This window comes from Bos taurus, chromosome 28 (assembly GCF_002263795.3).
Source record: "Bos taurus isolate L1 Dominette 01449 registration number 42190680 breed Hereford chromosome 28, ARS-UCD2.0, whole genome shotgun sequence".
In the NCBI taxonomy this organism is placed as follows: domain Eukaryota; kingdom Metazoa; phylum Chordata; class Mammalia; order Artiodactyla; family Bovidae; genus Bos; species Bos taurus.
In genome coordinates, this window is record NC_037355.1 from 26,712,357 (window position 1) to 26,739,558 (window position 27,202).

General features: G+C 54.3%; 1 protein-coding gene across 10 annotated transcripts in view; it reads left to right on the forward strand.

Moving 5' to 3' along the window:
- Positions 1-27,202, forward strand: part of PALD1 (phosphatase domain containing paladin 1) — an 84,114-nt gene that overhangs the window by 35,167 nt on the left and 21,745 nt on the right. For 8 of the 10 annotated variants that reach the window (XM_024986679.2, XM_024986676.2, XM_024986681.2 and 5 more), the window contains 17 exons: positions 7,687-7,900; positions 10,459-10,561; positions 11,798-11,977; positions 12,983-13,147; positions 14,006-14,166; positions 14,368-14,443; positions 15,137-15,288; positions 15,632-15,731; positions 15,935-16,027; positions 17,922-18,017; positions 18,426-18,554; positions 19,033-19,149; positions 19,229-19,384; positions 19,695-19,877; positions 21,170-21,310; positions 21,551-21,622; positions 25,990-26,130. In XM_024986679.2, the coding sequence (XP_024842447.1) occupies positions 7,716-7,900; positions 10,459-10,561; positions 11,798-11,977; positions 12,983-13,147; positions 14,006-14,166; positions 14,368-14,443; positions 15,137-15,288; positions 15,632-15,731; positions 15,935-16,027; positions 17,922-18,017; positions 18,426-18,554; positions 19,033-19,149; positions 19,229-19,384; positions 19,695-19,877; positions 21,170-21,310; positions 21,551-21,622; positions 25,990-26,130 (2,250 nt within the window). In that variant the 5' untranslated portion in view covers positions 7,687-7,715. 10 annotated transcript variants of the gene reach the window in all.

A 27,202-nucleotide genomic window follows, 5' to 3' on the forward strand; every position in this document is an offset into this window, starting at 1 on the left:
ATTGGTTGTGCTGGGTCTGAATTGCTGCACGTGGGCTCTCTCTAGTTGCACCGAGTGAGGGCTGCTCTGTAGTTGTGGTGTGCAGGCTTCTCATTGCAGTGGCTTCTCTGATTGCAGAGCACAGGCACCAGGGCGTGTGGGCTTCAGTAGGCGCGGCTCCTGGGCTCTAGAATAATGGCTTGAGTTGAACACGACCGAAGTGACTGAGCAGCAGCAGCAGCAGCAGCAGGTGTGGTGCGCAGGCTTAGCTGCCCCACAGCTTGTGGACTACTCCTGGACCAGGGATCAAACCCATGTCTCCTGTGTTGGCCGGCAGATTCTTTACCACTAAGCCTCCAGGGAATCCCCTCTCTTGGTTTCTTACCAAGACCAGAAGCAGATTGAAGCTTTCCTAGGTGGCTTAACAAAGCAGTGAAACGAGGAGACTTACCATTGTGTGTTTCTACAGCAGGGCAGCTGCTGTGGCCCAGCCCCGCTGGGCCCTGTTGTTTGCCCAGGATGACAGCCAGGGGACTACTGAGCCCACTTATTCCTCCAGACTTTCCTTTGATAGGCAGTGTCTAGATGTGGCCCTGGTCCTGGCCTGGGAGGGTTAGATCTGGTACCAGTCTGTGGTTACAGGGAGGGGATATGGAGAAGGTAGGGAGAGAGTACAGGGAGCCTGGGATCTGGGGTGATGTGAAGGGCAGCTAGTGAGCTGTGCCCTTGCTGTGTGTTGAGCTGGGTAGGTGTCACCTTAAACACATTCACTTACTTCATCCCCAGATGATCCAGTTAGGGAGGCAGAGTTGTAATTGGGGTTATAGAGTTTATAGTTGGGGAAACTGAGGCTCAGAGAAGTTAAGCCATGTGCCACATGACTAGTACGCAGTAGGGATGGGAATTTCGGCCCCAGAGTCCACCTTTCACACCAAGTTATCTGTCTGTGTCTGTGCTTAGTCGCTCAGCTGTGTCCGACTCTTTGCGACCCCAAGGACCGTAGCCCACAAGGCTGCTCTGTCCATGGAATTCTCCAGGCAAGAATACTGGAGTGGGCTGCTGTGCCCTCCTCCAGGGGATCTTCCCGACCCAGGGATCAAACCCAGGTCTCCCACCTTGCAAGTGGATTCTTTACCGTCTGAGCCATCACACTGAGTTGAAATCACTGTTTCTCCAACTAGGTGTGAGGATACTGGGGAGTTCTCACTTTTCTGTCTGTTGAATGGATATGCTAGCACTGCCTTCCTGGGTTTTTCTCATGCCCCACACAGAAGGTTATAAATTCATACCTGCCGCAGTCACTGGGCTCAGCTCTGAGGAATCTGAGCTGACCGAGGGGGACCTTCAGGGACCATGGAGGACTTGAGACTCAGCAGCACTGTCCAACAGGAATATGGATTTCCCTGCTATCCAAAAGTAGAATGTTCTATGAAAGTTTTTTTAGCTGAAATGGCGTTAAGCGGAGACAGAATTACCTTAGGACACCTCTTGCTGATGAATGCACAAAATGAATGGATTTAAAGCACAGATGCTGATGCTGAGATGCAGAGAGTGGTTCTGGGAAGGATTTTGGCAGGGCCACTCTTCCTGCATGGGGTGCACTGCCTCTGTCGTGTCTCCTGCAAGACAAATGCTCAATGCTATTTTTATCTTCCACTTTTTTTTTTTTTGGTAAAAGCAAAATCCTCTGGATTTCCTTTGGTTAGTGAAAACAGTTATTAACGTAGGTCTTTTGGAAGAGCAAAGTGGCATAAAGCGAACTTTCAAAAAGATGGGGGATACCTGTATAAAGTGAGCCACATGTTTTTTCAATTAATGGTTTATAATGCTGTGATAGTTTCATCATATGTGTCATTTTTTTTAATTGATTAAGTTTTTGGCTGTGCCATGCAGCATATGGGGGTCTTAGTTCCCTGACCAGGGATTAAACCCATGGCCCCTGCAGTGAAAGCACGAAGTTATAACCATTGGACTACCAGGGAAATCCCACATGTCATTTTAAATAGCCACATAAAAAAGTAAAACTAAATAGATGAACTTAATTGTAGTAACATATGTTATTTAACCCCAATATCAAAATACTGTAATTTTGACATATAATCAACTGAACTAACCATATCATCAACGATACTAACTTGTTTGAGATGTTTCACGTTTTTGGTGCTAAGTCTTTGAACCCAGTGTTTATTTTGCACTTGCCGTGCATCCCAGTTGGCAGCTACTGTATTGCACAGCGCAGCTCCAGAGTCTGATTGATGCGTGTTAGTCTGACATGCATGCTAGCAGCTGATTTTTATGGAGCACTCACCGACCAGGCCCTGTTCTGCAGGCTTGTCTAATTACACGGTGGAGCCTTGACCCCACAGGTTTGAACTGCGAGGTTCACGTATGTGTGAGTTTTTGTCATAGATCCCTGCTGCGTGGCCTGTGGTTGGTTGGATCCTATACTCGGAACTGCCGGTGCACACCGTGGATGGCACGGAGGGTCAACGTTGCTAACCCTCGTGTAGTTCAGGGATCAGCTCTGTTGTTTACCCGTCACGGCAGCCCCATTTCACAGACATGGCGACTAAGGTCCAGAGAGGTAGCTCTGAGGTTTCACAGTGGGTGAGTTCTGGAGTTAAGGAGGAAGAGGTGATGGGAAGGAGCAAGCTCCTCTTTGTTTCTAACAGATTTATTTAGGTAAACTTCATACAACAGGATTCACCCATGTTAAGTGTACAGTTCAGCACTGGCTAATGTATGTAGTTATGTAACCACCACATTCAATACATGGAGTAATTCCCTCTCCCAAAGGTGCCCTCAAGCCCCTGCGTATTGGACTCCCCTGTCCCTGACAACTATCCGTCTGCTTTCTGCCCCTAGAGTTTTACCTTTGCTTGATGTCATACAAATGTCAAACTGTATAGTTTGAAGTCTCTGAGGCTTGGTGTGTTTCTCTTAGTATGATGTTTTCAAGGTTCATCCCATGTCATGTGTGTATCAGTTACTTTTTCCTTTTTAAAAATTGCTGCATCGTATTCCATTGTGGGCTTTCCTGGTGGCTCAGTGGTAAAGAATCTGCCCGCCAGTGCAGGAGACGTGGGTTCAGTCCATAGGTTGAGAAGATATCCTGGAGAAGGAAATGGCACCCCACTCCAGTATTCTTGACTGGGAAATCCTGTGGACAGAGGAGCCTGGTGGGCTACTCTATGGGGTTGCAAAAGTGTCACACACAACTTAGCGACTGAACAGCAATTTCATTCTATAAAAGTGCACGTTTTTTTCATCTGTTCACCAGTTGATGGACTTGTGGGTTGATTTCTGTTGGGGCTATAATGAATCATGCTGACATGGTTTCACTTCTCTTGGGTACTTAGCTACCTGAGAGTAGAAAGTGCTGAGTTGCATGGTAAATGTTTGTTTAAATTTGTAAGAAACTCCAAAGCTGTCTTCCAAACGTCTGCGACGTTACACCTAAGCACCATGTCTCCGGTTCTTCCACAGCTTTATCAATACTTGGTATTGTTGGTCTTTTCATGTTCGTCATTCTAGTGCATTTTGCTAATGATGTAAGATGCTGAACAACTTATATATGCTTATTTGGCATCCGTATGTACCTTCAAATCCTTTGCCATTTTAAATTGGATATTTTGTTAACTTAATATTGAGTTGTAAGAGTTGGCACCTCTTTTTTGTTGCTGCTGTTGTTCAGTCGCTAAGTCATGTCTGACTCTTTGTGACTCCATGGACTGCAGCATGTCAGGCTTCCCTGTCCTTCACTGTCTCCTGGACTTTGCTCAAGCATCCAACCATCTCATTCTCTGTCATCCCCTTCTTTTCCTGCTTTCAATCCTTCCCAGCATCAGGGTCTTTTCCAATGAGTCGGCTCTTTGTATCGGGTTGGGAATAAATGAGATATATTAGATGCTTTGCCGTCAGAGGTCCACCCGTTGGTCTTCCTGGCATGCCCCTGGGTGAGTACTCAAGATCACTGGCTATCTCGGGTACCTGTTAAGCCCTCCCCTTTCTGTTCACCCCAGGTAGGCTTGGGAATCACATACTTATCAACAACCCCTGACTTGGCCAGCAGTATAGTGTCTGCTCAGTACAGTCTCCCTGTGCTCACAACAAAGGCTCTGCTTTGCCTCAGGCTAGAGTCAGCACGCCCAACCAGGGGACTTGGGATAGGGGCTAGGAGCCTTGGGTCCCCCTTCTTTTCTTATGACCTCTTCCCTTTTGGGCAGGAAAGGCAAAGAAAGGAATGGGGCAGGGTGATGGCTGCCTCAGGAGCAGATGTCCAGCTTTCTGCTTCAGTTGCGAGGGCCAGACTCTGCTTTGGAATAGCCACCATTCATCTTTTCTGAGCTCACAGGGTTTGACAAGCTGGAGATCATGGTTTCTGTATCATGTCTAGGACAAAGGATAGAGGGGAGGTGGTGGTTTGAATTAGAGATGGAGAAACTGAGACCAGAGTGGTCCTGGGTCTGATCATTATGTGGTGATATGAAGGGAGTGATGAGTGCAAGCCACGTTTCCAGATACCTGCAGAGCCACTGTGTGATGTGAAAATGTCTCTGAGTTCAATGGTGACCGTGTCCTGGGCTCCGAGACATGACAGGGGCAGCCTTCACTCGTGACTGAAGGAAATGCTTGCTTTTAGTCAGAAGTTAGGAAAACAAGGCATAAATGTTTGCAAACCATCCGGGCTCATAGACCCTCCTATCTTACTGTCCAGTCTCATCCTAGTCTACCCCTGATTCTCCTTCTAGCAGAGGGTTGAGCAGTAGGGACCTGCCCCACTCTGCCCTTGCTGGCCCCTGGCCCTGGCCGTGGATAGCAGTGGTGTCACCGCCGGGACTGCCAATCGTAAGAGCCAAGCCCATGTGGGAGTGGCCTGCAGACTATCTCACCCTCACTGTCACTTTATGACGGGGAAACTGAGGCCCAGAGGGGAAAAGTAAGTTGCTGACGGCCCCAGAGCATGGGGCCTGCAGGATGAAGGGCCCTGTACTGGCGAGGCTCACTGTAGCCCGAGGTGAAAGAGATTTTGGGGGAGAGTTGCAGAGTGAGAAACCTGGGAAGCCTGGGGTTTCCCCCTGCTGTCGACATTGCGGAGACAGGTCAACTTTCAGAGGCGGCGGTCCTTCCCCCACTCCTGCAGCCTACAGCTGTGCGCATCTGTACTGTCTCTGGGCTGTCCTCTCAGGGACCGGCTGGGGCCTGTCATCGCCTCTGAAGCCTTTGAGACACTAGAGCTGGAGCTGTGGGGGCGGCGAGGTGGAGGTGTCAGGCCCGGCCTCACCCCGTGGGAGCAGGGCTCGGCTTTGGCCTGGCAGCTGAAGCCAGCTGTTGCCTCCTGCAGGTCTTTCTCATGTCCCGTCCGTCACTCCCTCCTTTGGGACAGCCGCCGAGCCCATTCTTGGAGGCGGCTGTTCCTGCCTTCACCCCCACCCACCCTGCCCAATGCCTCCTTGGCCCAGGCTGCTGAGAGAGGTCTGGGGAACGTTGGGGAGCCATGGAGAGAAGGTTCTGGCTCTGCTGACAGTCAGCAGGAGATCCACTGTGGAGCCCCTCACCTTCTCTGAGTGCCTGAGTTTCTGTTTGGAAATAAAGGCTTAGTCCTTCCACCTTCTACCAAGAAAAAGAAGAAAAGAGAGAAAAAAGAGAGAGATTGGCCCGGGTGTGGAGAGCTGTGACGAGGCTCTTATAAACACAAGGTGTACGTGTTAGCAGAGCTGTCACATGCCTGCTGGGAGTTGTCAAGGATGACAAGGCTGAGCTGGAGAGAGAGGGGACCCTTCCCAGACTGGGAAAGGAGAGGCAGTGGTTTGGGGTGCTGGGGGGGACGGAATGAACAGTCATTCTGTCTGGGTGACTCTGGGAAGGGGAGCTTGAGGGCATCGCCCTGGAATGCTGGGGGAGCATTGCCTGGGAACTCTGACCCCTGGGGGAGGGAGGGCGTGGTGAGCTCAGCCTTCAGAGTGACCTGCTTCCCAGGCTTCGTGCTGACTCCTGGCCCCACCATCCACTTCCTGAGATGCTGCTGCTGCTTATGAGAGGGCAGGGCTGGGAGTGTGTGGATGGTGGGGAGCAGCTCATGCCCAGATTAGGGCAGCTTGGGCAGGGGAGCAGAGGGGAGTCATCAGGTTCTAAAGACTGTATCGTCCCTGTGCTTTCAGAATGGAGGGCTTCCCTAGTGGCTCAGATGGTAAAGAATTTGCCTGTCAATGCAGAAGACCCAGGCTCAGTCTCTAGGTTGGGAAGATCCCCTAGAGAAGGGAATGGCTACCCACTCCAGTATTCTTGCCTGGAGAATCCCATGGACAGAGGAGCCTGGCAGGCTATAGTCCATGGGGTTGCAAAGAGTTGGACCCAACTGAGCGACTGATGCTCTCAGGGTGCAGGTGGGAGTGGGAACCAGCGGGCAGGGAACTCTCTCCCCTTCCTGATCCTGGGCCATCAGTGCCGTGGGGAGCAGCTGCCACTGGGCTCTGAGAAAGTTCTGTGAGCCTCTGTCTCCCGTGTCTGTCACCCTCTTCTTGAGTGTGTGGAATTCCCAGCCCCTTCTCAGGTTCCTGAACCCGTCGCAGGGTTCTCAGACCCCTGAGCCAGTCTTCCCCACACCCTCTGCCAGCTGTTAGTGGCTCTCCTGGCCTGCTTCTCCAGCCATTCTTTTGTTTTAAGTAGGTTTTACTACCCAGTGTTCAGAAAATGCACATAAGGAAAAAGGAGAAAGTAAAAACTGTCTGTAATCTCATCACCAGCTGATGGCAGGTTAGCGTCTTGGTGTGTGCCCTCCCAGACTTTTCTCCTGATTTGTGCTCACGTATTAAAATGGATTATATCCTGTGCTTGCTTTGCAGCCTGTTCCTCTTCCCTTCTGGTTGCCTAGCTATCTTTCCACATCAGTCAATATATTTTTAAGGCTGTTTAACATTCCACCTTAGAGATGCCCCATAATTTATTCAACAAATCCCCTGTTGCAGGCTGTTTCCAGTGTTTTGTTACTATAAATAGCATTGTGATCAACAAAACACCCTTGTAGCCCACTCTTTGCACACATCCTTCACTACTTCCCTAGGAGAGAGCCCTGCAGTGGGAATTGTGAGACCACAAGGATGCCTGGCGTGCCGGATGTCGGGCAAAAGCTTTGGCTGTTGAGATGTTATTGGTGATGTAGATGTTGTTGATGTAGAGTTCAGGGGCCTTGATCTGCTGAGAACGCCCCCAGTCTGGACTTCCCTGGCCTCTTTTGTGACATTCACAGCTATGTTCTGTTCCCATCCAAACCCTTCAAAGCCATCTCCAGACTTCCCTCTGCCTCTGGTTCTCCCTCTGGTGACAGCCTTCCCTTTCTCCGGGTCTGGAAGGCCTGATCTCCATGTGGCCTGACCTAGGTACTTGGAGCCTTGGGTCCTGACCTGGTGGGGATGGCTGGCTCTTTTCTGACTGTCGTATGTTCGCTAGGGAGGGGTAAACTGTAAGGGATCAGGGCTGTATCTTCTTATCTGCCCATGTCCATAACTCTCCCCAGAGCAGTGGCAGAGGGCCAGGCATAGCGGTAGGCTTGTTGACGTGCTTTGCTGAGCGACAGCTGCAGGCAGAGTAGGCGCTCTCTGGGCCTCAGAACTTTGTTCACAGGGCAGAGGTGAGGGGTGGGCTGGGTCCCTTCCTGCTGTGACTTTTCCCACCCCCTCCTTGATCGCATCTCCTCTTACCCCACAGGTCTTGGGTCCTGAGGCTGCCAGCAGACTATGGGTACAACAGCCAGCACGGCCCAGCAGACGGTCTCGGCAAGCGCCCCCTTTGAGGGCCTCCAGGACGGTGGCTCGATGGATGGTCGGCACTCACTCAGCGTCCACTCCTTCCAGACCACGGGCTTGCACAACAGTAAGGCCAAGTCCATCATCCCCAACAAGGTGGCCCCCGTCGTGATCACGTGAGTGGCAGGACAAGTATGACCCTGTCCCCAGAAGACATGGCTGGGGGGAGCTGCCTGGAGGGGTGGTGGCATACAGCACTTAACGTCTCCAATCTGCTTCCATTGAGGAAGACACTGAGGCCAAGAGAGGTTAAGCAGTGTGTCTGGAGTCACACAGCAAGTGGGTGGCAGAGCTGCTGTCTTTTGGGGTTCTCTTAGCTCATATTACGTTTCATGTCGCGGTTGTCAAGGAGTGTAGGAATGGGAGGAGCGGCTGGCCGGGGGGAGGTTGGGACACTCTTTTGAGAGTAATTTTTTGCTGAACTTTTTAAAAGGAAGTTTATGTACTTAGATACATAAAATTTAGATTTTTCCCCCCCCACAATCTGTAATTATGGTTCAAAACTGAGGTTGACACCAGGCTGTTAAAGGGCCTTGGGCTGAAAAAGCTGGAAGCTGTTGGTCAACTTTCCTAATTGGGCCCTTCAGGGACTTTTCTGGAGATTACTGAGGGTTTGTTCTGGCCCCATCCTTTGAGAGACCTGGATACCCTGCATGTGTCCTGTGGGCCCAGGGGAGGAGCGGGTGCCGAGAGCTTGAGGCCAGGGAGCCAGAGGGACATTGGCTCCGTCTCCTGGTGATTGGGAAGCCTTGTTTTTCCTCGCATCCACCCACTGAGCTCCCTGCCTTGGGACCCCTCAGGATGGAGGAAGGTAGACATGATTAGCTAAGAACTGGATGTGTTTCCTGGAGTGACGTTTGGCGGAGGCCTAGCAGATGGGGCCTCTGTGTAAGGAAACTGAAGGAGTGATAAATCCGGCCTGCTGGCTTTGGGGCCTGACAGGAAAACTGGAATCATAATACATTACTTTGCTCATAAGGGGAGGAAGGAGATGTTAAATGAAAGGGACCTGATATGTAGTTTTTTGACTAGCGCACGACAGAACTTGCTTTGGATCTTGAGCACAGTGTTGGGAATCCTGGGCCCAGCTCTGCCTGTCCCCTGCTCTGTGACCTTGGGCAAATCCTTTTCCCTCTCATAAGGGCTTAGTTTCCTTATCAGGATCTGTGGGGATGAGGTTCAAAAAATTTAAGCATGGCACGGCTCAGAACATTCTCTGGCTTGCTGTAAAAACCCACCTCAGTGGCATCCTGCATGCCTCCTAGAGCCGACTGTGACCTAGCGCTCCTTGCGTTGCAGCTTGTTTGTGGTAGGAGGGACCTTAGAAGATCATCCAAAACGGGCTGGCAAACTGTATCCTTCAGGCCAAATCAGGTCACCACGTGTTTTGGTAAATAAGTCTTTGTTGTGACACAGCCACGCCCCTCATTTGCATATCACCAAAGGATGCTTAAGGCTGCAGTGGTAGAGTTGAGTAGTTGTGGCAGACTGCGGGGCCCACAAAGCCTGGAGTGTTTGCTATCTGGTCCTTAATAGAAAAGGTTTTCTGACTCCTGATCTAATCAATAGCTTTTTTAGATCAGATATGAAACCTGACCTAGATATAGAAACTGAGTTCTGGGAAGGCAGGATTTGCCCTTCACGGGTCATGTGTGAGAGGGAGACAGAGCTGGCTGAGGGACCCCAGGTCTCACGACTCCTGTCTAGTGCTCCCCACCCTACTCATTCCATCACCCTTATCCTTTGGTAAAGAGATGTCAGACCCCAGATCATGAGCCCTGGGAGGCTGTGTCAGATTCTTTGCTATAATCAGCACAGACGCGTTTTGGGTCTGTAATGCACAGCCGTCCCTCAGGTTGAGCGTCTTCAGAAATCTGTGTGTTTTGTTTGAAACGGCCCTGGGTGGAGGTAGAACTTTACTAGTAATTAGATTACTAGATGATTAGAGTCCCTGAGGCACTGTGCACTTACTTCATGAGTGCTTTGTCTTCTCACAGCAGCCCTTAGGAGGTGGGAGTGACTGGAGACACTACAGACCATGTAACTTCAAAGCCGTGGAGTCCAAGTCATACCCTGGCCCCAAGGCCTGTGTCCTGAACCACTACACTGTGCTGTGGGATTGTCAGTGTGGGGGTTCTTAGACACATCTGATGGAGGGACCATCTGGGGCCAACGTAAGCCTTGTTTAAGGAGGCCTTAAACAAGACGGCAGCTTCTCTCTACACAAAAGTCCAGGAGGTATTCCAGGCTGGAATGACTGCTCCATAATCGGCCAGGCTCCTCCTTTTGTTGCCCTGCCATCATCAGCATCTACCTCCTGCCGTCACTTTTGGGTGCTTGCCAGAGAGAAGGAAGGAATACGTCTTCTTTCCTTTAAGGGAATGGCCCAGAAGTTGCATACTTCTCCTCACATCCCATTGGGCAGAACTGAATCACATGATCACACTAGGTGCAAGGGAGGCTGGGACTTAGAGTCTTCAGCTGGATGGCCCCGTCACAAATTCAGGGAACTGTTGCTGAGGAAGAAGGGGAGTGTGGATACTGGGGGACAGCAGGCAGCGTCTGTCATAAATGCATGTGTGGGATGGGGTGGCCCTGCTGTGGGCCGGGTGAGGGTGGAGTGTATCCTGGCCACTGTGCTTGCCTGAGGCCAGCTGCATCCTGCCCCTGGCAGGTACAACTGCAAGGAGGAGTTCCAGATCCACGATGAGCTGCTGAAAGCCCATTACACCCTGGGCCGGCTCTCTGATGCCACCCCCGAGCACTACCTGGTGCAGGTGAGGTCAGGCCTGCCTCTCTCTCCCTTCCTGCCTCCCACCGCTCCAGCCCTCCTTCCTCGCAGGCTCCCTCCCTAATCTCCCCCTGCTTCCCCTGTGGCCTCCTTCTCTGCCTCACCCCATCCTCTGGGACCCTGATCCCACTTGCTCTCCCTCTCTGATACCCTAGGGCCTGTTCTTGCTGCCCTGTGGGGACCCTGCTCTTCTGTCCCCATGTGGCCCCTGCCTGGCTCTGAGCACCAAGGAAGACGCACATGGGAACCTGAAGGGCTTGGGGCCCCAGACTGCTCTTCTCAGGCTAGGAATCGTCATCCCATTGTCTTTTGAAGTTTTAGGACTTCTTTAGTGCATAGATAGAGATGTAGACATAGATGTATATCTATCTAGATCTATCTTTTTTTTTAACCTTAAAATATCCCCTGGAAAGTAAAGTCTCCAAGGGCAGATGAGTTTTCATGTGTCTTGGTGACTGCTATAGTCCCAGCTCCTAGAACAGTGCTTGGGTAATCATGTAGGTGTTCAAAAACAGTCAGTGAATGAATTAATGGTAGTCATGATGATTAAACTGTATTTGTTGAAAGAGGGTCTGGGTGGGAGGTAGTGGTCGATGGGGAGGTGGGTGAACGGGTGGATGAGATGACTTCATGGTTTCTTTTTGCCCGGGAATAAATCTCCTAGTTCCTCCTGCTCTCACCTGACCCCTCTTTTCTCTGGTCTGCATCCCCAGCTGGGGAAGGGAGAGACCTGCCCATACGCATAACTGCAGGCCCCTGGGAAGTGGCTCACACTTTTCTCCTAGTTGGTTGCTGGTGTCCCAGCTGTAATTCCCTGTTGAACCCCTTCTCCATGGGCTTCGCCTCTGGGTGAGAGATGTTTGTTTTCTGCCCTGGGGGCTGTAGGTGCGCCCTGCAGGTGGCTTTGGTCTCCATTCCCGGTCCCTGTAATGCTTCTCCCTGCTCTGCTTCCTCAAGTCCTGGCTCAGGTGCCACTTCCAGCCTGAAGCCTTCTTTGATTCTCCTTCAGGAAGAGTTGTCTTCTCTCTTCCCACACTATATGACACCCCTCCTGGCATCACAAGTATTCTCTCTGCTTTTCCCACGAGTCTGTAGACAACCTGAGGATCATGTTCCCCACCCCGTCTCCCTGCGCCCCATCCTCTGGGGCCTGGGATAGAGCCTTGTCTGTAGAAGATGTCCCTGCGTCATCTGAGTGACCCCTGTGGCTCTCCCCTGCCAGGGCCGCTACTTCCTGGTGCGGGATGTTACTGAGAAGATGGACACGCTGGGCACCCTGCAGAGCTGTGGGGCCCCCAACTTCCGGCAGGTGCAGGGCGGGCTCGCTGTGTTCGGCATGGGACAGCCCAGCCTCTCGGGGTTTAGGCAGGTCCTCCAGAAACTCCAGAAGGATGGACACCGGGTAAGCATGGCCATTTCCCAGGCAGGGGCCAGTCCCCCAAATCTGGGGAAATGGGAGGGGCAACTGCAGAGGCTCTGGAAGGGCCTGGGCATATTATGGGGGAGGTGGTGACTGGTGACCAGGGCCTGGCCCTGAAAGTCGATGGTCATTGTGCTCAGCATGACTGGGAAATTCTGGGCAAATGTTTGTTGCATTGTCCTGTATGGACATGGGAGCCCCGAGGTTAGCAGCCCCTCTATACACCCATAGGATGATGATTACAGCTAAGACTTACATCCTCATGTTGATCCTACATGGGTGGGGCAGCTATTGTCCCATTTTACAGAGGAGAAAACTGAGGCCCGGACAGGATAAGAGGCCCCTGAGTGGTGTCCCAAGACCCAAACCCAGACCTCTGGACTCCATGTGTCTGCTTGACATGACTCCTCTCTCCGCCTGCTGTGGAGACGGGGTTTTGAGTGTCTCCAGGACAGAGGTGGAGGGTCCACTGTTATTGCAGGCTCGTAGCGGGCAGTCTGATTTAACCTGGGTGAAGATGGAGAGGCTTTAGTGAACCAGAGTGAAGAGGGGGTGTTAGCTGAGCATGGATCCCATTCCATCATCCCAGCAAGTTCTCTAGGGCGGAGCCTGCCTACCAGCTCCCTCTGTCTGTATGGTGCTCAGTGAGTGATTGCATGGTGGCGGTGGGCATTCATGTCTTAAGCTGATGTTTATCAGCCCTTGATGTACTCAGGGATCTATGCTAGGCTTTGTGGGGACATGAAAATGACCAGGACATGATTCTACCTGCAAGGACCCTGTAGTCCACAAAGGGAGAAAGATGTAGAGAGGAAGGAGGGTCAGGAGCTGGTGGCATTTGGCCTGAGCTTTGTGTCTGGGGTAAGATTCAGGTTGCAGGGGCAGAGTGGGGTGATGGGCCCTCGAGGGGGTCCGGGGAAAGGGCGGTGGAGCGGGTGTCCACGCCAGATAGTGGTGATGGCTCCTTCCTCCTTGGATGCCCGACAGGAATGTGTCATCTTCTGTGTGCGGGAGGAACCTGTGCTGTTTCTGCGAGCTGCTGAGGACTTTATACCCTACACGCCTCGAGACAAGCAGAATCTTCATGAGAACCTCCAGGGCCTTGGACCCGGGGTCCAGGCGGAGCGCTTGGAGCTGGCCATCCGGAAGGAGGTGAGGGCCACCTGTGTGGGTGGGAGGCTGCCCTTCTGGTAGCCTCAGGCACCTGAGCTGAGCCCCAGCCCGCTCTGCTCTCACCGGCTCATGCTTGCCCACTAAGCTGTCCCACTTGGGCCAGTGGCTGCTGCAAGGCCAGCTCACGGGGCACCAGGGTGAGGACTTCTCTTCTCAGCTCTGTTTGCCTCTGGTCTTTCCCCACCCTGCTTTTCTCCTCCAAACTCAGCATTCTTATTTAGAAAAGGGTCTGGTGGAGGGCAGAGAGTACTTAGCTGAAAGTCCCAAGACCAGGTTCAGCCTTCGTGAGCTGTGAGGCCTGGGCTGGGCCACTTCTCTCCCTGGGCCTCTGTTTCTGAGGTTCCTCTGACCTCCTCCTTCACAGCATGGGGACTTGTCCAGGTCTCTGGGGCTGTTCACACACCACAGAGCTGTGTAAACAGTGTGTAGGGGTCATTGTGTTCCCCCTCCTCTGAGACACCCCCAGGCAGGAGCAGAGGTCGCACTGGCTGTGGTCGTCTCCCCGTCTCCTTCTCAGGCCTCGTCCCCTCCAGCTCCCAGCTGACCAGCTTCCTCCTGTCCTTCAGTCTGGTGGTTTGGCCAATTCCTGCTGCCCACCGGGCAGAGCCTTCCCAGCCTGGCCGCGGTGTGGGACGCAGCAGCTGAGGCACAGGTGGCTGCCCTTGGGCCAGCGGTCACCCCGGGCCCTCCAGCACTGCCAGGGCACAGAAAGCACCTCTGGCTGTAGTTCTCCCTGGAGGGCAAGCAGCCTGTCCATGGCCTCCGTGTGGCTTAGGTGCCTCCAGAGCTCAGCCAGCAAGGTCCATCATGGCCCTCTGGCCCCTGGCCTCCATCTAGATCCACGACTTTGCCCAGCTGAGCGAGAACAAGTACTACGTGTACCACAACACTGAGGACCTGCGGGGGGAGCCCCACGCCGTGGCCATCCGGGGCGAGGACGATGTGCACGTGACTGAGGAGGTGTTTAAGAGGCCCCTCTTCCTGCAGCCCTCCTACAGGTACCGGGGGCCAGGCCTGCGCAGAGGCCCCAGCGTGCTGGCCGTGGGTGCTCGCTGGGCCTGCTCTCCTGGTGCGGGCTCAGTCTCACCATCTGCAGGTTGGGCTGAGTCCCCCATGCCTGTGTCTCCCCCGGGAATGGTGGATGTCTGGGGTATGGGGTGTGTGGCTTACCTGATGGGCTGTTCCCTGTCACCCGGCAGGTACCACCGTCTGCCCCTGCCAGAGCAAGGGGCCCCCCTGGAAACCCAGTTCGATGCCTTTGTCAGTGTCCTCCGGGTGAGTGGGGACTGGAGGAGTGGTGGGAGCTTGGTGGGATGCGCAGGTGCTTGGAGAGTGGGTCTATGTCAAGGCCGTGTCTCCTTGGAGATGCTTGGGTGGTGTGTCTCCTGGAGGAAGGCAGAGGGGGTTGTGTGTGTCTGTGTGGGTGTGTACTTGTATACTGTCTAATGGCAGAGCCCAGCACGGGGCGTCTGGAGGACTGGGCTCTCTGGCTGTGGCTCGGCTCCTCACTTCGTTGTGTGATCCTGGGTGAATCTCCTAACTTTTCTAGGTCTCAGGTTCCTCATTTCTTTATTAGAACTAAAATTTCTTACCCGTGGGTCTCCAGCTGATATTTCCTGAGAACCCGTGTTGCGGTCTGTACTCCCCCGGGAGGTCGCCGTATTGAGTCTGCAGTGTAAACTGCATAGCAGTGTAGCTGTGGCCCTGTGTCCCCTCTGAGTAGTTCTCACCTCCAGGGCCTCGCTGAGCCCCCTGGAGTGTGGGAAGGGGGCAGGGCCTGTGCTCCTGGGGCCGGTGGAGCAGACCGAGCTGTGGGATTGCTCCAGAGGCTGCTGGTCTGTCTCCATCTTGCCACAGACCAGGGGGAGGCATCAATGCCATGATGCCCCTCCACCCGCATCCTAATTTGGTCCTCAACTGAGGGCTCTCCGGTCACACCATTCCCTGCTCTTCACGGTCCTTTCCCAGGAGACCCCCAGCCTGCTGCTGCTCCAAGATGCCCACGGGCCTCCCCCTGCTCTCCTCTTCAGCTGCCAGACGGGTGTGGGCAGGGCCAGCCTGGGCATGGTTCTGGGCACACTCCTCCTGTTTCACCGTGGTGGGACCGCCTTGCGGCCAGAGTGAGTGGCATTAGAGCCAGTGCCCCAAGGGGCCTCGGGGATCAGGGGAGGAGGGGGCGGGCTACCCCAGGAGGCTGGGGACACATCAGAAACCCAGAGCTCCAGTTGGATATTGGGCATCGGCAGCTCCTTTCCTGGTTTGCACAGACTTCCCTGGGTGACCTGGAGAAATTCACTTGACCTTTCTGGCCTCGGTTTCCCCAGCAGGGCAAAGGCCTGTTGTTTCCCCTACCTGATTTGGAAGGGAAACTTGAGCTTGTAGTCCAGTGCAGTCCAGGTGAATGGGAGGGTGTTGACGGCAGCCTTCGGGAGTGCTGATTATGCTGTTGTCCCTGCCTGTCAGGGCTGCCCCTATGAAGACCAAGCCATTGTCCATGGAGCAGCTCGAGGTGGTCCAGAGCTTTCTCCACATGGTGCCCGAGGGGAGGAGGATGGTGGAAGAGGTGAGCATGGGGACTGGGTGAAGAGCTGGGGGTGGGGGCAGTGGGGAGCACTCGCTGCCCTTGCTGAGGAGCTCTCCTCCCCAGCCCTCCCTTCCTAACCAGTTTTTCTCTTTGTCCTTCTCTTCTGCCTCCTGCCATCTTTCCTTGGCCCTGCTCCTTCCCTGCCTCTGTCCTCTCTCCCCTGCCCCGGTCCCTGACACCAGGTGGACAGAGCCATTGCCGCCTGTGCAGAGTTGCACGACCTGAAGGAAGTAGTCCTGGGAAGCCAGAGGGAGCTGGAAGGCAGCCGGGCACAGGTGAGGCGCGGAGAGCTGCTACTTTGGCTGGAGCTCGGCAGCCTCGTTGGGTGAGGCCTGTTGACTGGCCCCTTTCAGCCTGGCTTTTCTTGATTGCTGCTGCTGCTTCCATGAGTAGAGAGCAGTTTTCAGAGGAAGGGGAGATAGGGAGCTGGGCCTGCAGGAAGGGAGGAAGTTTACTTTCCCTGATTAGGACCCCTCACTGCAGAATAAACAGGATGGAGGAAGGGGCTGCTGGCGAGGTGCTGGAGGCCTCTGACTGCAGATGCTTTCCAGGCTGCTCCGGGCCCCCTCTGCAGTTGAAACGCTTGCTGTTTCGTTGGGAAGGCTGGGGTTAGGTCCAGCCCATCTTCTGGAAGAGCTATGCGCTCTGGGCTGTCTCAGCAGGCCCGTCCCCGTGCTCTGGAGAGAGGAGGCTGGCTTGACAGTATTTGCACACAGCTCATGGAAAGAATCTAAAGCCCACAGAGCCTTTTTCTGCTTTAATGCTTAAAGAAATATCTTTTAAAAGCAATATTATGGAAAATTGAGAAATTAGAGAAGTAAAACTGCCCGTCACCCAAGCACAGCTGCTATGAGCGTTCTGGGCTGGCTTGCTTCAGTTTTCGTGCTTCTGAGGTTCTTCTGCAGCTTGTCCAGGGCATGTTTGCATCCTGTTTGTTTCATGTAGCCCTGTCTTTTCCGTGTCATACCTGCTTGTCATCGTTGAGATTTATTGCTGTGGAACCAAAGCCATTGTGAGGCTCAGCTTTCCCTGGCCTGTAGGTTAGGAGCAGGTCTCTGGCCTGATTACCGGGCTTCTGTTTTCTAGCTCGGCCACCTACAGGCATGTGGGCCTGGCCAACCTCCTTCACTGCTCTGTGCCTCAGTTTCCCCACATATACAATAACTCTCCGTAGGGTTGTTGTGAGTTAGGGGAGCTCAGGCCATAAGGTCTCAGAAGGGAGCCCGACAGAGCAGCTGTTCCTGGGCATCCCCTGCTGTCATGTACAGGCCCCTTCCTATTGCACAGTGGGGTCACCAGTGAACCTACTTTGCATTGAACTGCTTCATGCAAATGAGGCTGTTTTGTATTTAGGATTTTCCGCCTTATAAGGTCTGGATTAGGACTGGACAGACTATGGCCCACAGGCCAAATCTAGCCCACCACCTGTTTTGATAAATAAGTTTTGTTGACAGGAGATCTCGCCCATCCATTTATGTGCAGGCTACGGTGGTCGCGTGCTGCCTTGGCAGTGTCGAGCTGTCGCAACACAGATCTGGTAGCCTGCAAACCTAGAATATTTACTGTCTGGACTTCTATAGAGATAAGTGTGCTGACCTCAGGTCTAGATTCCCAGAGGTGGGATTAAACTTCATCCAAGGGCATGGCCTCTTTTTCCGGGCCTATACAAATCTCACTTGACCTCCAGAAGGTGATGCTGACCCAGAAGGAGAAGCCTGAGATCCACAGGTGAAGAGAAGGACCCTTGGAATTCTTTGTGACAGCCCCCCTGCCCAGTGGATGCTGGGGCGGGGAAGGTTACAGCTCTTAGGCCGGGCCTTTGGCTCAGGGATGGGTGTTTGTACACTTGCTGCTTCAGCATGGATTGTGTGGGTGGCACTGGGGCCATGCAGCGAGGCCCAGCCTCTCTGGGCACAGCCTCATCGAGAACTGGAATGCTTGGTCCAGCAGCAGCTCTGTTCACCAGCAGCTCTCCCTGAACGCGGATAAACCACAGCAGATGGGATAGAGTTAGATGCTTGCAGGAACTTCCAGCCTGGCAAAACAGTGTTATGAAGGGCAGGTAGATTGCCCTCTGGGAATTTCTGAGGCTTAACTTCCAGGGATGAGGTTGGGTGACCTGAGCTGCCCGATCTTTACCGCTGGCCCTTCTGGGTCCCTCCCTCTCAGGGAAGCAGCAGCCAGCACGGTGTCCAGCAGAGGGCGCTTCAGAGCCTGGAGCGGTACTTCTACCTGATCCTGTTTAACTACTATCTCCATGAGCAGGTGGGGCTGGGGGATGAGCGGACACACACCTCTTCTCCTGGGGCCCCTCTAGTCTCCCCACTCGGTGACTGGCATGGGGTCGGTGGGGACCTCTGTGGAGCTGGGGAGGGGAGTGGGGACGTTTGTTGCTTTCAGAGGAAGGGGGGAATGGAGGAAGTAAGGAGAGACCCAGATAGAGGGACAGTCCCTGAGCAGGGCCGCCAAGGAGAGGCCCCATCTCTCTTTCCTCTGGGTCCATCTCTGTATCCTTAGCCAGGGCATCAGGGCCTGTTACTCTCTCTCCACCCCCTTGCCCCTGCTCTGGGCTGTGATGGGTGTCTCCCGGGTCCCCCACTACAGGGTAGGCAGGAAGAGTTTGGGATGGCTCCGTGCCCCTGAAATCCCGTCTCTCTCTGCCTCGGGCTGCAGTACCCGCTGGCTTTTGCCCTCAGTTTCAGCCGCTGGCTGTGTGTCCATCCTGAACTGTACCGCCTGCCTGTGATACTAAGCTCAGCGGGGCCTGTGGCCCCCAAGGACCTCATCGCCCTGGGCTCCCTGGTGAGTGTACCTGACTGACTGGGGAAGTGGGAGTGGGTGTGGGCTGGCCCTGGGATTGGTTACAGCCCTGATTCCTGTGGGGTTGGGCTAAGCATTGCCCTCAGTGATGATGGGTGATGGAATCTGCCTGTGAACAAAATGGGGCCATTCTCAGGCCTTAAGAAGTGCTTACAGCTCTGGTTACTGTTCAGTACCTGCTCTTCATTCTCAAACCCAAGTGCTCTGGGCAGGGAGTGAGGAGAACTGTTTCTGGTAGCTTTGCCTCCAGTGTTGCATCTTTGAGTCTCCGCTTCCTTATCCGAAGATTGGGCACCATCGTTCTTGTCCATGCCGGGGTGGTTATAAGGCTCCAAGTGTGCAAAAGTGCTTTGTAAACTGTCAAGTGCTGGTCTTATCCCCCGTCCCCCACGCCCACCTGGGGCCAGGCTCTGAACCTCAGTGGCTGCTGTGGGTCCCAGGCTTGCTCCTGTCCCGACAGGTGGCAGATGACCTCGTCTCCCCGGATGCACTCAGCACCATCAGGGAGATGGACGTGGCCAACTTCCGTCGGGTGCCCCGTTTGCCCATCTATGGCATGGCCCAGCCCAGTGCCAAGGTGACCACCCTGGGGGCACACTTGTGGGGCAGAGGGAGGGTGATTGAGCCCTTTCGCTGATGGCCTTCCTGTCCCCCAGGCCCTGGGGAGTGTCCTGGCCTACCTGACCGACTCCAAGAGGAAACTGCAGCAAGTCATGTGGGTCAACCTGAGGGAGGAGGCTGTGCTGGAGTGTGACGGGCGAACCCACAGTCTGCGGTGGCCTGGGCCCCCCATGGCCCCTGACCAGCTGGAGGTGGGGCTCTCCTGCCTTGTACCACCCCTCCGTTGGAGGCCTTCTGGGGAGCTGGCCTGAAAGGGTCTTCAGAAGCTTGTATGCTCCTGTTGTACAGTTGCAGAAACGGGCCCCGAGAGGAGCATCTCAGGGAATGACTGATTCAAGACTGTCATGCTAGCCCCGGGTCTGGTTAGAAACCTGGAGGCTCCAGAAGGGGCAGTGATAGGCCCCAAAGCCAGGACTGGCCTGGCCATAGCCGGCTCTGGTCTTTCAGGGCTGGCCTGGGGGTTGCCTTGTGGCCTGAGCCCTCTGTCCCACCCTCCCCTAGAACCTGGAGACCCAGCTGAAGGCCCACCTGACCAGGCCTCCCCCCGATGCCGACGGCCCGCAGACCCACAGGTTCCAGACATGCCTCACCATGCAGGAGGTCTTCAGCCAGCACCACGGGGCCTGCCCCGGCCTCACCTACCACCGCATCCCCGTCCCAGACTTCTGCGCCCCTCGCGAGGAGGTGAGGGCCGAGCGGCTGAGGCCTCCGGGGAGGGGAGGACGCCCTAGCTGTCTCCCTCGGGCCTGGGTCTTGGCTGTGGGCACAGCTCCCCAGGGGGACTAAGAGCTTGTTCTGCACGGTTTCAGAGCGGCCTCCATGGTTTATTCACGTGCCTTCCAGGCTTTGCGTTCATGTGTGTGCACGCCTGTGTGTTTTGTGTGATGTGTTTGTCGGGTGGGTGAGTATGTCTGTGCTCTTGGTGGAGTCTGTGTGTGTTCAGAGTAGTTGTGAGTGTGATTGTGGAGTGTGTGTGTGTATGTGGTGGGTCTGTGTCTGGCGGCTGTGAGGTCCCGCTTGTCTTTACTAGGGGACGTATAGAGAGCACGTTTTGGGGAGTGCTGTGAGGTGGTGTGTGTATGGAGTTTGTGGAGGGGATGCTGCAGGATGCTTTGTGTGACGGAGGGGGTTTGTGCGTCCGTGTGTTATCTATAGGTTTGTGCATGTGTGTGTCTTGTGTGGTCTGTGTCTCTAAGGTTTGTGTGGAGTGTGTGCCTGGCATGTATTGTGTGGGGGTCACTGTGTGATGTGTCGGTTGTTTGGGGGCATGTCTGTGTCTGCACCTGGCCTGTTGTGTGGGGGTCACTGTGTGATGTGTCGGTTGTTTGGGGGCATGTCTGTGTCTGCACCTGGCCTGTTGTGTGGGGGTCACTGTGTGATGTGTCGGTTGTTTGGGGGCATGTCTGTGTCTGCACCTGGCCTGTTGTGTGGGGGTCACTGTGTGATGTGTCGGTTGTTTGGGGGCATGTCTGTGTCTGCACCTGGCCTGTTGTGTGCCGGGTGTGATGAGTGGTGATGGGCTTGTTTCCCCCTCACTTGGCTCTGTGGTCTGGTTGCCTGTGGTTTGTTGCCCCCTAGTGGTCATGTGCTGCAGTGCTTGGCTGAGGTCCAAACTGCCCTGAAGCTGGGGCCTGGGTTGGGTCCACCTCGGGTGGGCAGTAGGGCTGGGGGTCCACAGGTAGCCTGGGGACACAGCATATGGGAATATGTATGTTCTCCCTGGCAAGTGGTAGCAGCTGGGGCCTCAGGTGTGTGCTTGTGTTCGCTCACCCGTCCAATGCAGGGTTATATGGTGGTATGGCTATTTACACGCACAAGGTCTTGTGTGTACCTCAGTGAGCTGAGTGTGTGCATACCAGGTTATGAGCCTGACACGACCGGGGTGGACAGGCACTCCCAGGGCAGCCACCTGGGCCGCCTTGGGAATCGGTGCGGCAGGGGCACCCACTGACTCCGACCTCGGTTTCCGTGTGCAGGACTTCGACCGGCTGCTGGGGGCCCTGCAGGCCGCCCTTGCCAAGGACCCGGGGACTGGCTTCGTGTTCAGCTGCCTCAGCGGCCAGGGCCGGACCACGACCGCCATGGTGGTGGCTGTGCTTGCCTTCTGGCACATCAGAGTATGTGAGGACAGGGGTCTGCCCAGGCAGGGGGCCAGCTGGTCCCTGGGGACCCCGGCGAAGGCAGGAGGGTCTGGGGGGCTGAGCTGGTGCCTGGTGTGGTCCCAGAGGCCCCTCCCGTTAGCCCTGCGCAGATAGCGTGTGGGCTGGCAGACCCCCAGCATGGGCTCTAGGTGCGGGGCTGGGGGAGGGTGCAGTCTGGTAGCTGGGCTCCCAGTCCCAGCAGCTGTCTTCTCTCAGGGGTTCCCCGAGGTGGGCGAGGAAGAGCTCGTGAGCGTGCCTGATGCCAAGTTCACCAAGGGCGAGTTTGAGGTGAGTGTGCCCCCTAGGGTCCCCAGGGGACACCTGGGGGAAGAGAGAGGGTGAGTCTCCCTGGCAGTCCTGGAGGGATGTTCAAAGCTCCTCCCAAAGCCATCACCTTCTTCCACCTCCTTGTACCAGCACTTCCCTGTCTCCATTTCACAGATGAGCAAACTAGGGCACAGGGTAGCTTGGCTCTGGGCCCTGGCAGATGTCTGTGAGAAGTGAGGGCTGGACCCCTCCCCATTCTTCCTGCTCCTGCTGCTGGGTGGCTGTGTGCCCTTGTGAGGCCATTGGCCACTGTCTTGTCCGGGCAACATTGAGGACCACCTCACAGGCGCCTGGGGCCCAGCTGTGGCTGGTGGCCTGGTGCAGGGCCATACTCCACCCCACCCCCATTTCAGGCCAGGGTCCTGGATGGACTGCACTAACCGTGCACATTTAGCCACCCAGGTACTGTACCCTGCCACGTGTCATCTTCCCTGACACCCCGCAGGTAGGTGGCAGTGTCCCTCCCTGTCTGACGGACGGGGCATGTGAACTCAGGAGTTGGCGTGGGCTGCCCAGGGTCAGCGTCGTGCTCAGCTCCTGCCGACCTGGCCAGCCTCGCCCCTGCCCCTCTCCCGCCCTGCCCCTCCCTGCCGTCCTGACACCCGGGCCTCGGTGCAGCACCTCAAGCTCACCAGGCGCTTTTGGCCTCTGGGCGTTTGCATATGCTTTTCCCTTGCCCTGGACCGCTTCTCTCTTCTTTCTCCTGGCTGATTCACAGATTCTTTTCCTTTTATTTTTTTATTGTGGTAAAATATACTTAGCATAGAATCTGCCTTCTTAACCATTTTTCAGTGTGTGGTTCTCTGGAGTTAAGTACATTCACGCTATTGTATGGCCTTCACCACCGTCTCCAGAACTTTTTCCTCAGGCCAAATTCACCATATCCCCTCACTCCCCATCATCCCTCCTCTAGCCTCTGGGAGCCACCATTCTACTTTCTCTCTCTATGAATTTGACTGTTTAACGTGCTTTCTATCAGGAGAATCATGCAGCTTTTGTCCTTCTGTGGTTGGCTTATTTCACTCGACATGATATCTTCAAAGTTCACTCATGTTGTAGCTTGTGTCACGATTTCCTATTTTAAAAGGCCACATAACATTCCATCGTAAGTACTGACCGTGTTTCATTTATCTGCTTTATCTGTCTGTGGAGACCTACGTTGTCCTCTCCTTTCGGTTATTGTGAGTAACGCTGCTGTGAGCATGGGTGTACACATATCTGTTTGAGTCTCTGCTTTCAATTCCAGAAGAGGAATTGCTGAATCAATTGGTAACTCACTGCTCAAGTGTTGAGGAACTGTATTATTTTCCACAGCAGCTGCAGATGTACATTCCCACCAGCAAAGTACAGGGTTCCGGTTCCTCCACATTCTTTCCAACACTTGTTGTTTTCTGTTTTCTGTGTGTGTTTTTTTTTAATAGCCTTCCGAGTAGGTGTGAAGCGATACTTCACTGTAGTGTTGGTTTGTTTTTCCCCAGTGATTAGTGATGTCGGATGTTGTCTCATTTAAGGCCGTTGGCTCATCTTCTTCATAGAAATGTCTGTTCAACCCATTTTTGATTTAAGTTGTTTTGTTGGTGTTGAGTTGTAGGAACTCTTTTTCTATTCTGGATATCAGTTCCTTCTTAGACATGTGATGGTTTGGTGGATTGCCTTTTTGCTCTGTTGATAGTATCCTTTCATGCAAAAGTTTTCAGTTTTCTTTTTTTTCCCACATCACGCAGCATGAGGGATCCTAGTTCCCCAACCAAGGGTCAAATCCGCACCCTACCCCTGCGGTGGAAGTGTAGAGCCTTAACCACTGGGCCGCCAAGGAAGTCCCAAAAGTTTTTAATTTTGATGAAATTAGTAGATTTTTTTCTTGTTTTCTGTGCTTTTGATGTCATGTCCAAGAAGTCATTGCTAAGTGCAGTACTATGAAGCTTTTCTTCTAAGAATTTTATGGCTTTAGCTCTTAAGTTTAGGCCTTTGATCCATTTTGAATTAATTTTTGTATATAGTATACAGTTAAGGGTCCAAGTTTATTCTTTTGCATGTGGATATCCAGTATGCTCAGCACCACTTGTTGAATAGAATGTCCTTTCCCCATCAACGGTTTGGCAAAGATTTTTGACCGTATACATGATGGTTTATTTCCAAGTCTGCCAGTCCTTCAGATGTGATAGCTAGAACTCTCTCCATTCACACCCAGTCCTGTGCCAGGAGCTCTGTATGTGCTTCCTTCTCCACCCTTCACAGCTCCCAAGGGTTAGGTGCCCTGACTACTCCCAGCTGATGCAGGGAGCCAAGCTCATCACCCTAGAACCACATCAGAGATGGGATGGGACCAGAGCACAGCCAGGAAGTCAGCCTCTGAGTCTGTGTTCTAACGTTACATCCTGTGACCCAAGAATACTCTATACCCACATCCTCACCTTCTCTAGATCCTCATGTCTAGACCAGCTTCCTCTGTGATTACTTCAGATCTGGTCAAGCCCACAGTCCAGTGGGGAGCATTTAATATAGAGTATGAAGAGGGCTGAAATAGACATTGGTGCTGAGGGCTGTCAAGCTTGGGGGAGTCCAGGAGGGCTTCGTGGAGAAGGTGACATTTGAGTGCATTTTTAGGACAAATGAGTCTGCCTGGGGCTGTGGGGAGGGGTATGCAGAGAGGATCAAGTGTGCAGAGGAGGGAGTCTGGAAAGGGCAGGAGCTAAGGGAGGCTGCAGTTGGGCAGAATGAAGGGTTTGAGGTGGGGGCCGCTGGTTGTGAGAACCTTGGAGGGCCATAGTGTGTGTTTGATCTTAACCTTGAGGCCAGTAGGGAAGTAGGGGAGGTTGGGATCAGAGTCTTATGCTGGAGGGCCAGTGTGTGGAGGAAGGCATGGAGAGGGGAAGCTGGGGCCTACGTGAGGATGGGCCTGCCCAGTGAACAGGAGCCCAGTCCCCACTGGTCGGTCTGGGGGACCATTAGTGTTGGGGCAAAGAGGGAAGACCGCAGGATGACCTTGGGTTTCTGGCTGGTGCTGCTGACAGCCGAGGAGAGGAAGGGGAAGAACGATTTACCAGGAGAGGCTAAGAGTTTGGTGCCTTGCATTTGAAAAAGCTGCAGCCCTCTGCTGGGGAGCTGCCCCTGGGTCATGCTTGGACCTGCAGGTGGTCCATACTCCTCTCCAGTGAGGTGTCAGAGCTTGGAATCCAGGCGTGGATTAGCCCAGGGTCTCCCAGGTGATGAGCCCTCTCCTCCCACTGGGCTGTAGCTCCACTTCTGCCAGTGTGCCACCTCAGGGCCGTTCTTCTGAGAAACACAGGGGTGAGGGAGACCTACCTCCCCACCCAACCACCACCGTGATCCCGCTAGGACGCAGCTGTGGAGATGGGTCAGATTGAGAGGAGAGCTGAGTTAGTCGGGTTTTGGTCTTTTGTTCATTTAGCATCATCCCACGGAATGCCTCCTAGGTGGAAAATCTCTTGCTCTTGGGGGTCAGGGAGCTCCTCGTCTGGTGGGGAATGGATGTGAACAGGTGAACATGTGGGTGCGTGAGATGGATGAGTAGGTGGCGGTCAACCTCGGGGCTCTGAAAGGACTATGTGGGCTTTTGGGGTGGGTAGACTGAGAGGGCTCCAGGAAGGCATTGGGCCCATAGGAGGAGTTCTGAGTGAGGCTGGGAGGCAGGCGGGGTCAGACACTGGGTGGCCTTGTAGACATGCGGAAGCTTTCGGTTTTTATGTTGAGTGTAAGGGAGCCAGGAAGAGACTGAAGTTACCCAAATAGGAAACACTCACATTTATACTCTTGTAAGGCCTCTCTGGCTACCAGTGGGTTGGGGGTGCTGGAGGCCTGGATCGCTGCTGGTGCAGGGTAGACTGAGTCAGAGCGAGATCCACAGCAAGTGACTGGGAGGGTGGGAGGAGCCCTGCACTGCAGAGTGACCGTAACTGGCCTCAGTCTCCCCAGGTAAAGGGAAGGCTGTCTACACTGGGTTTCCCAGAGCTGGGTGTCCCTGAAGTGCCTGCAGGGTGGACGAAGAGCCAGTGGGGCCCCACCTGAGGCTTATCATACACCCGCTGCTCACCCCGCCAGCTCCAGTTACACTACAACTATCCGTTTTATGGATTAGAGTCCTGGATAAGGTTCCATTTGAAGCAAGGTTCCTATTGCTTGAAAAAATAAGCCCCTAGGGAGCCGTGGCCTCTGAGATATCCGGGAACGCGCTTGGGTCCCGTCCCTGTCTGAGAAGTGAGGGGCCATCAGGGCCAGCGCGGCCCTTAGTGTTGGCGAGCCAGTTGCTGGCGCTGGAGGCCCCCAACTTGGTTTTTGTTCGGCTCATCCCCTGCCTCTGGCCCCAGGTGGTGATGAAGGTGGTGCAGCTGCTGCCCGATGGGCACCGGGTGAAGAGGGAGGTGGACGCGGCGCTGGACACGGTCAGCGAGACCATGACGCCCATGCACTACCACCTGCGGGAGATCATCATCTGCACCTTCCGCCAGGTGAGCCCCGGCCCACGTGCCGTCCCCGCGTGCACAGCCCAGGAGGGGGCTGACCTGGGTGTGAGGCGGCTAGGGCGCCCCACAGGACCCTCAGGGGCTCTCAGTCCCTTCTATGCCTCCTGGAAGTCAAGGTGATCCCTGCCATGGAAGCACGCCCAGCCCTGACTTTCCCCGGCTGGATTCTGCAGTGCTTGGTGGGGTGTGCAGGGGTGAGGTTCAGAGGATTCGGCAGCTGCTGTGGCCCTGGGACCCATCAAGGATGTGACTGCTCAGATGAACACCCTGTCCTCGATCCCTGTGGTGCCAGGCATTCACCCTCCAGTTTCTGGGCCACGGGAGGCCCTGGGGGTACTGGGCAGGAGGCAGGTGGGTGGATGGGTCCTGGGGAGCGGCTGTTTAATATCCGGCAGGAAAGCCATCCAGTGTTTTCACAGCTGATGCTGCCTGAGGGACTAAGCATTCAATTATACACATCAGAAGTTTTCTATAAAAGTCCAGATTTCATATAAAAATTCAGAATTTTATCCGATCTAGAAAAAACAAGCCCTTTAGTCAGCCATGGTCCCAGGCACTCTGTTGCACGTGGCCCAGCTGGTGGAGTCACATAACCCACGGGGGCTGCTCTGGCCATCAGACTCGGGGGCCTCTGGTCTCTGTGTGGAGCATCAGTTCAGTTCAATTCAGTTCAGTCGCTCAGTTGTGTCCGACTTTTTGTGACCCCATGAATCGCAGCCCGTCAGGCCTCCCTGTCCATCACCAACTCCCGGAGTTCACTCAGACTCACATCCATCAAGTCAGTGATGCCATCCAGCCATCTCATCCTCTGTCGTCCCCTTCTCCTCCTGCTCCCAATCCCTCCCAGCATCAGAGTCTTTTCCAATGAGTCAACTCTTTGCATGAGGTGGCCAAAGTACTGGAGTTTCAGCTTCAGCATCATTCCCTCCAAAGAAATCCCAGGGCTGATCTCCTTCAGAATGGACGGGTTGGATCTCCTTGCAGTCCAAGGGACTCTGAAGAGTCTTCTCCAACACCACAGTTCAAAAGCATCAATTCTTCGGCGCTCAGCTTTCTT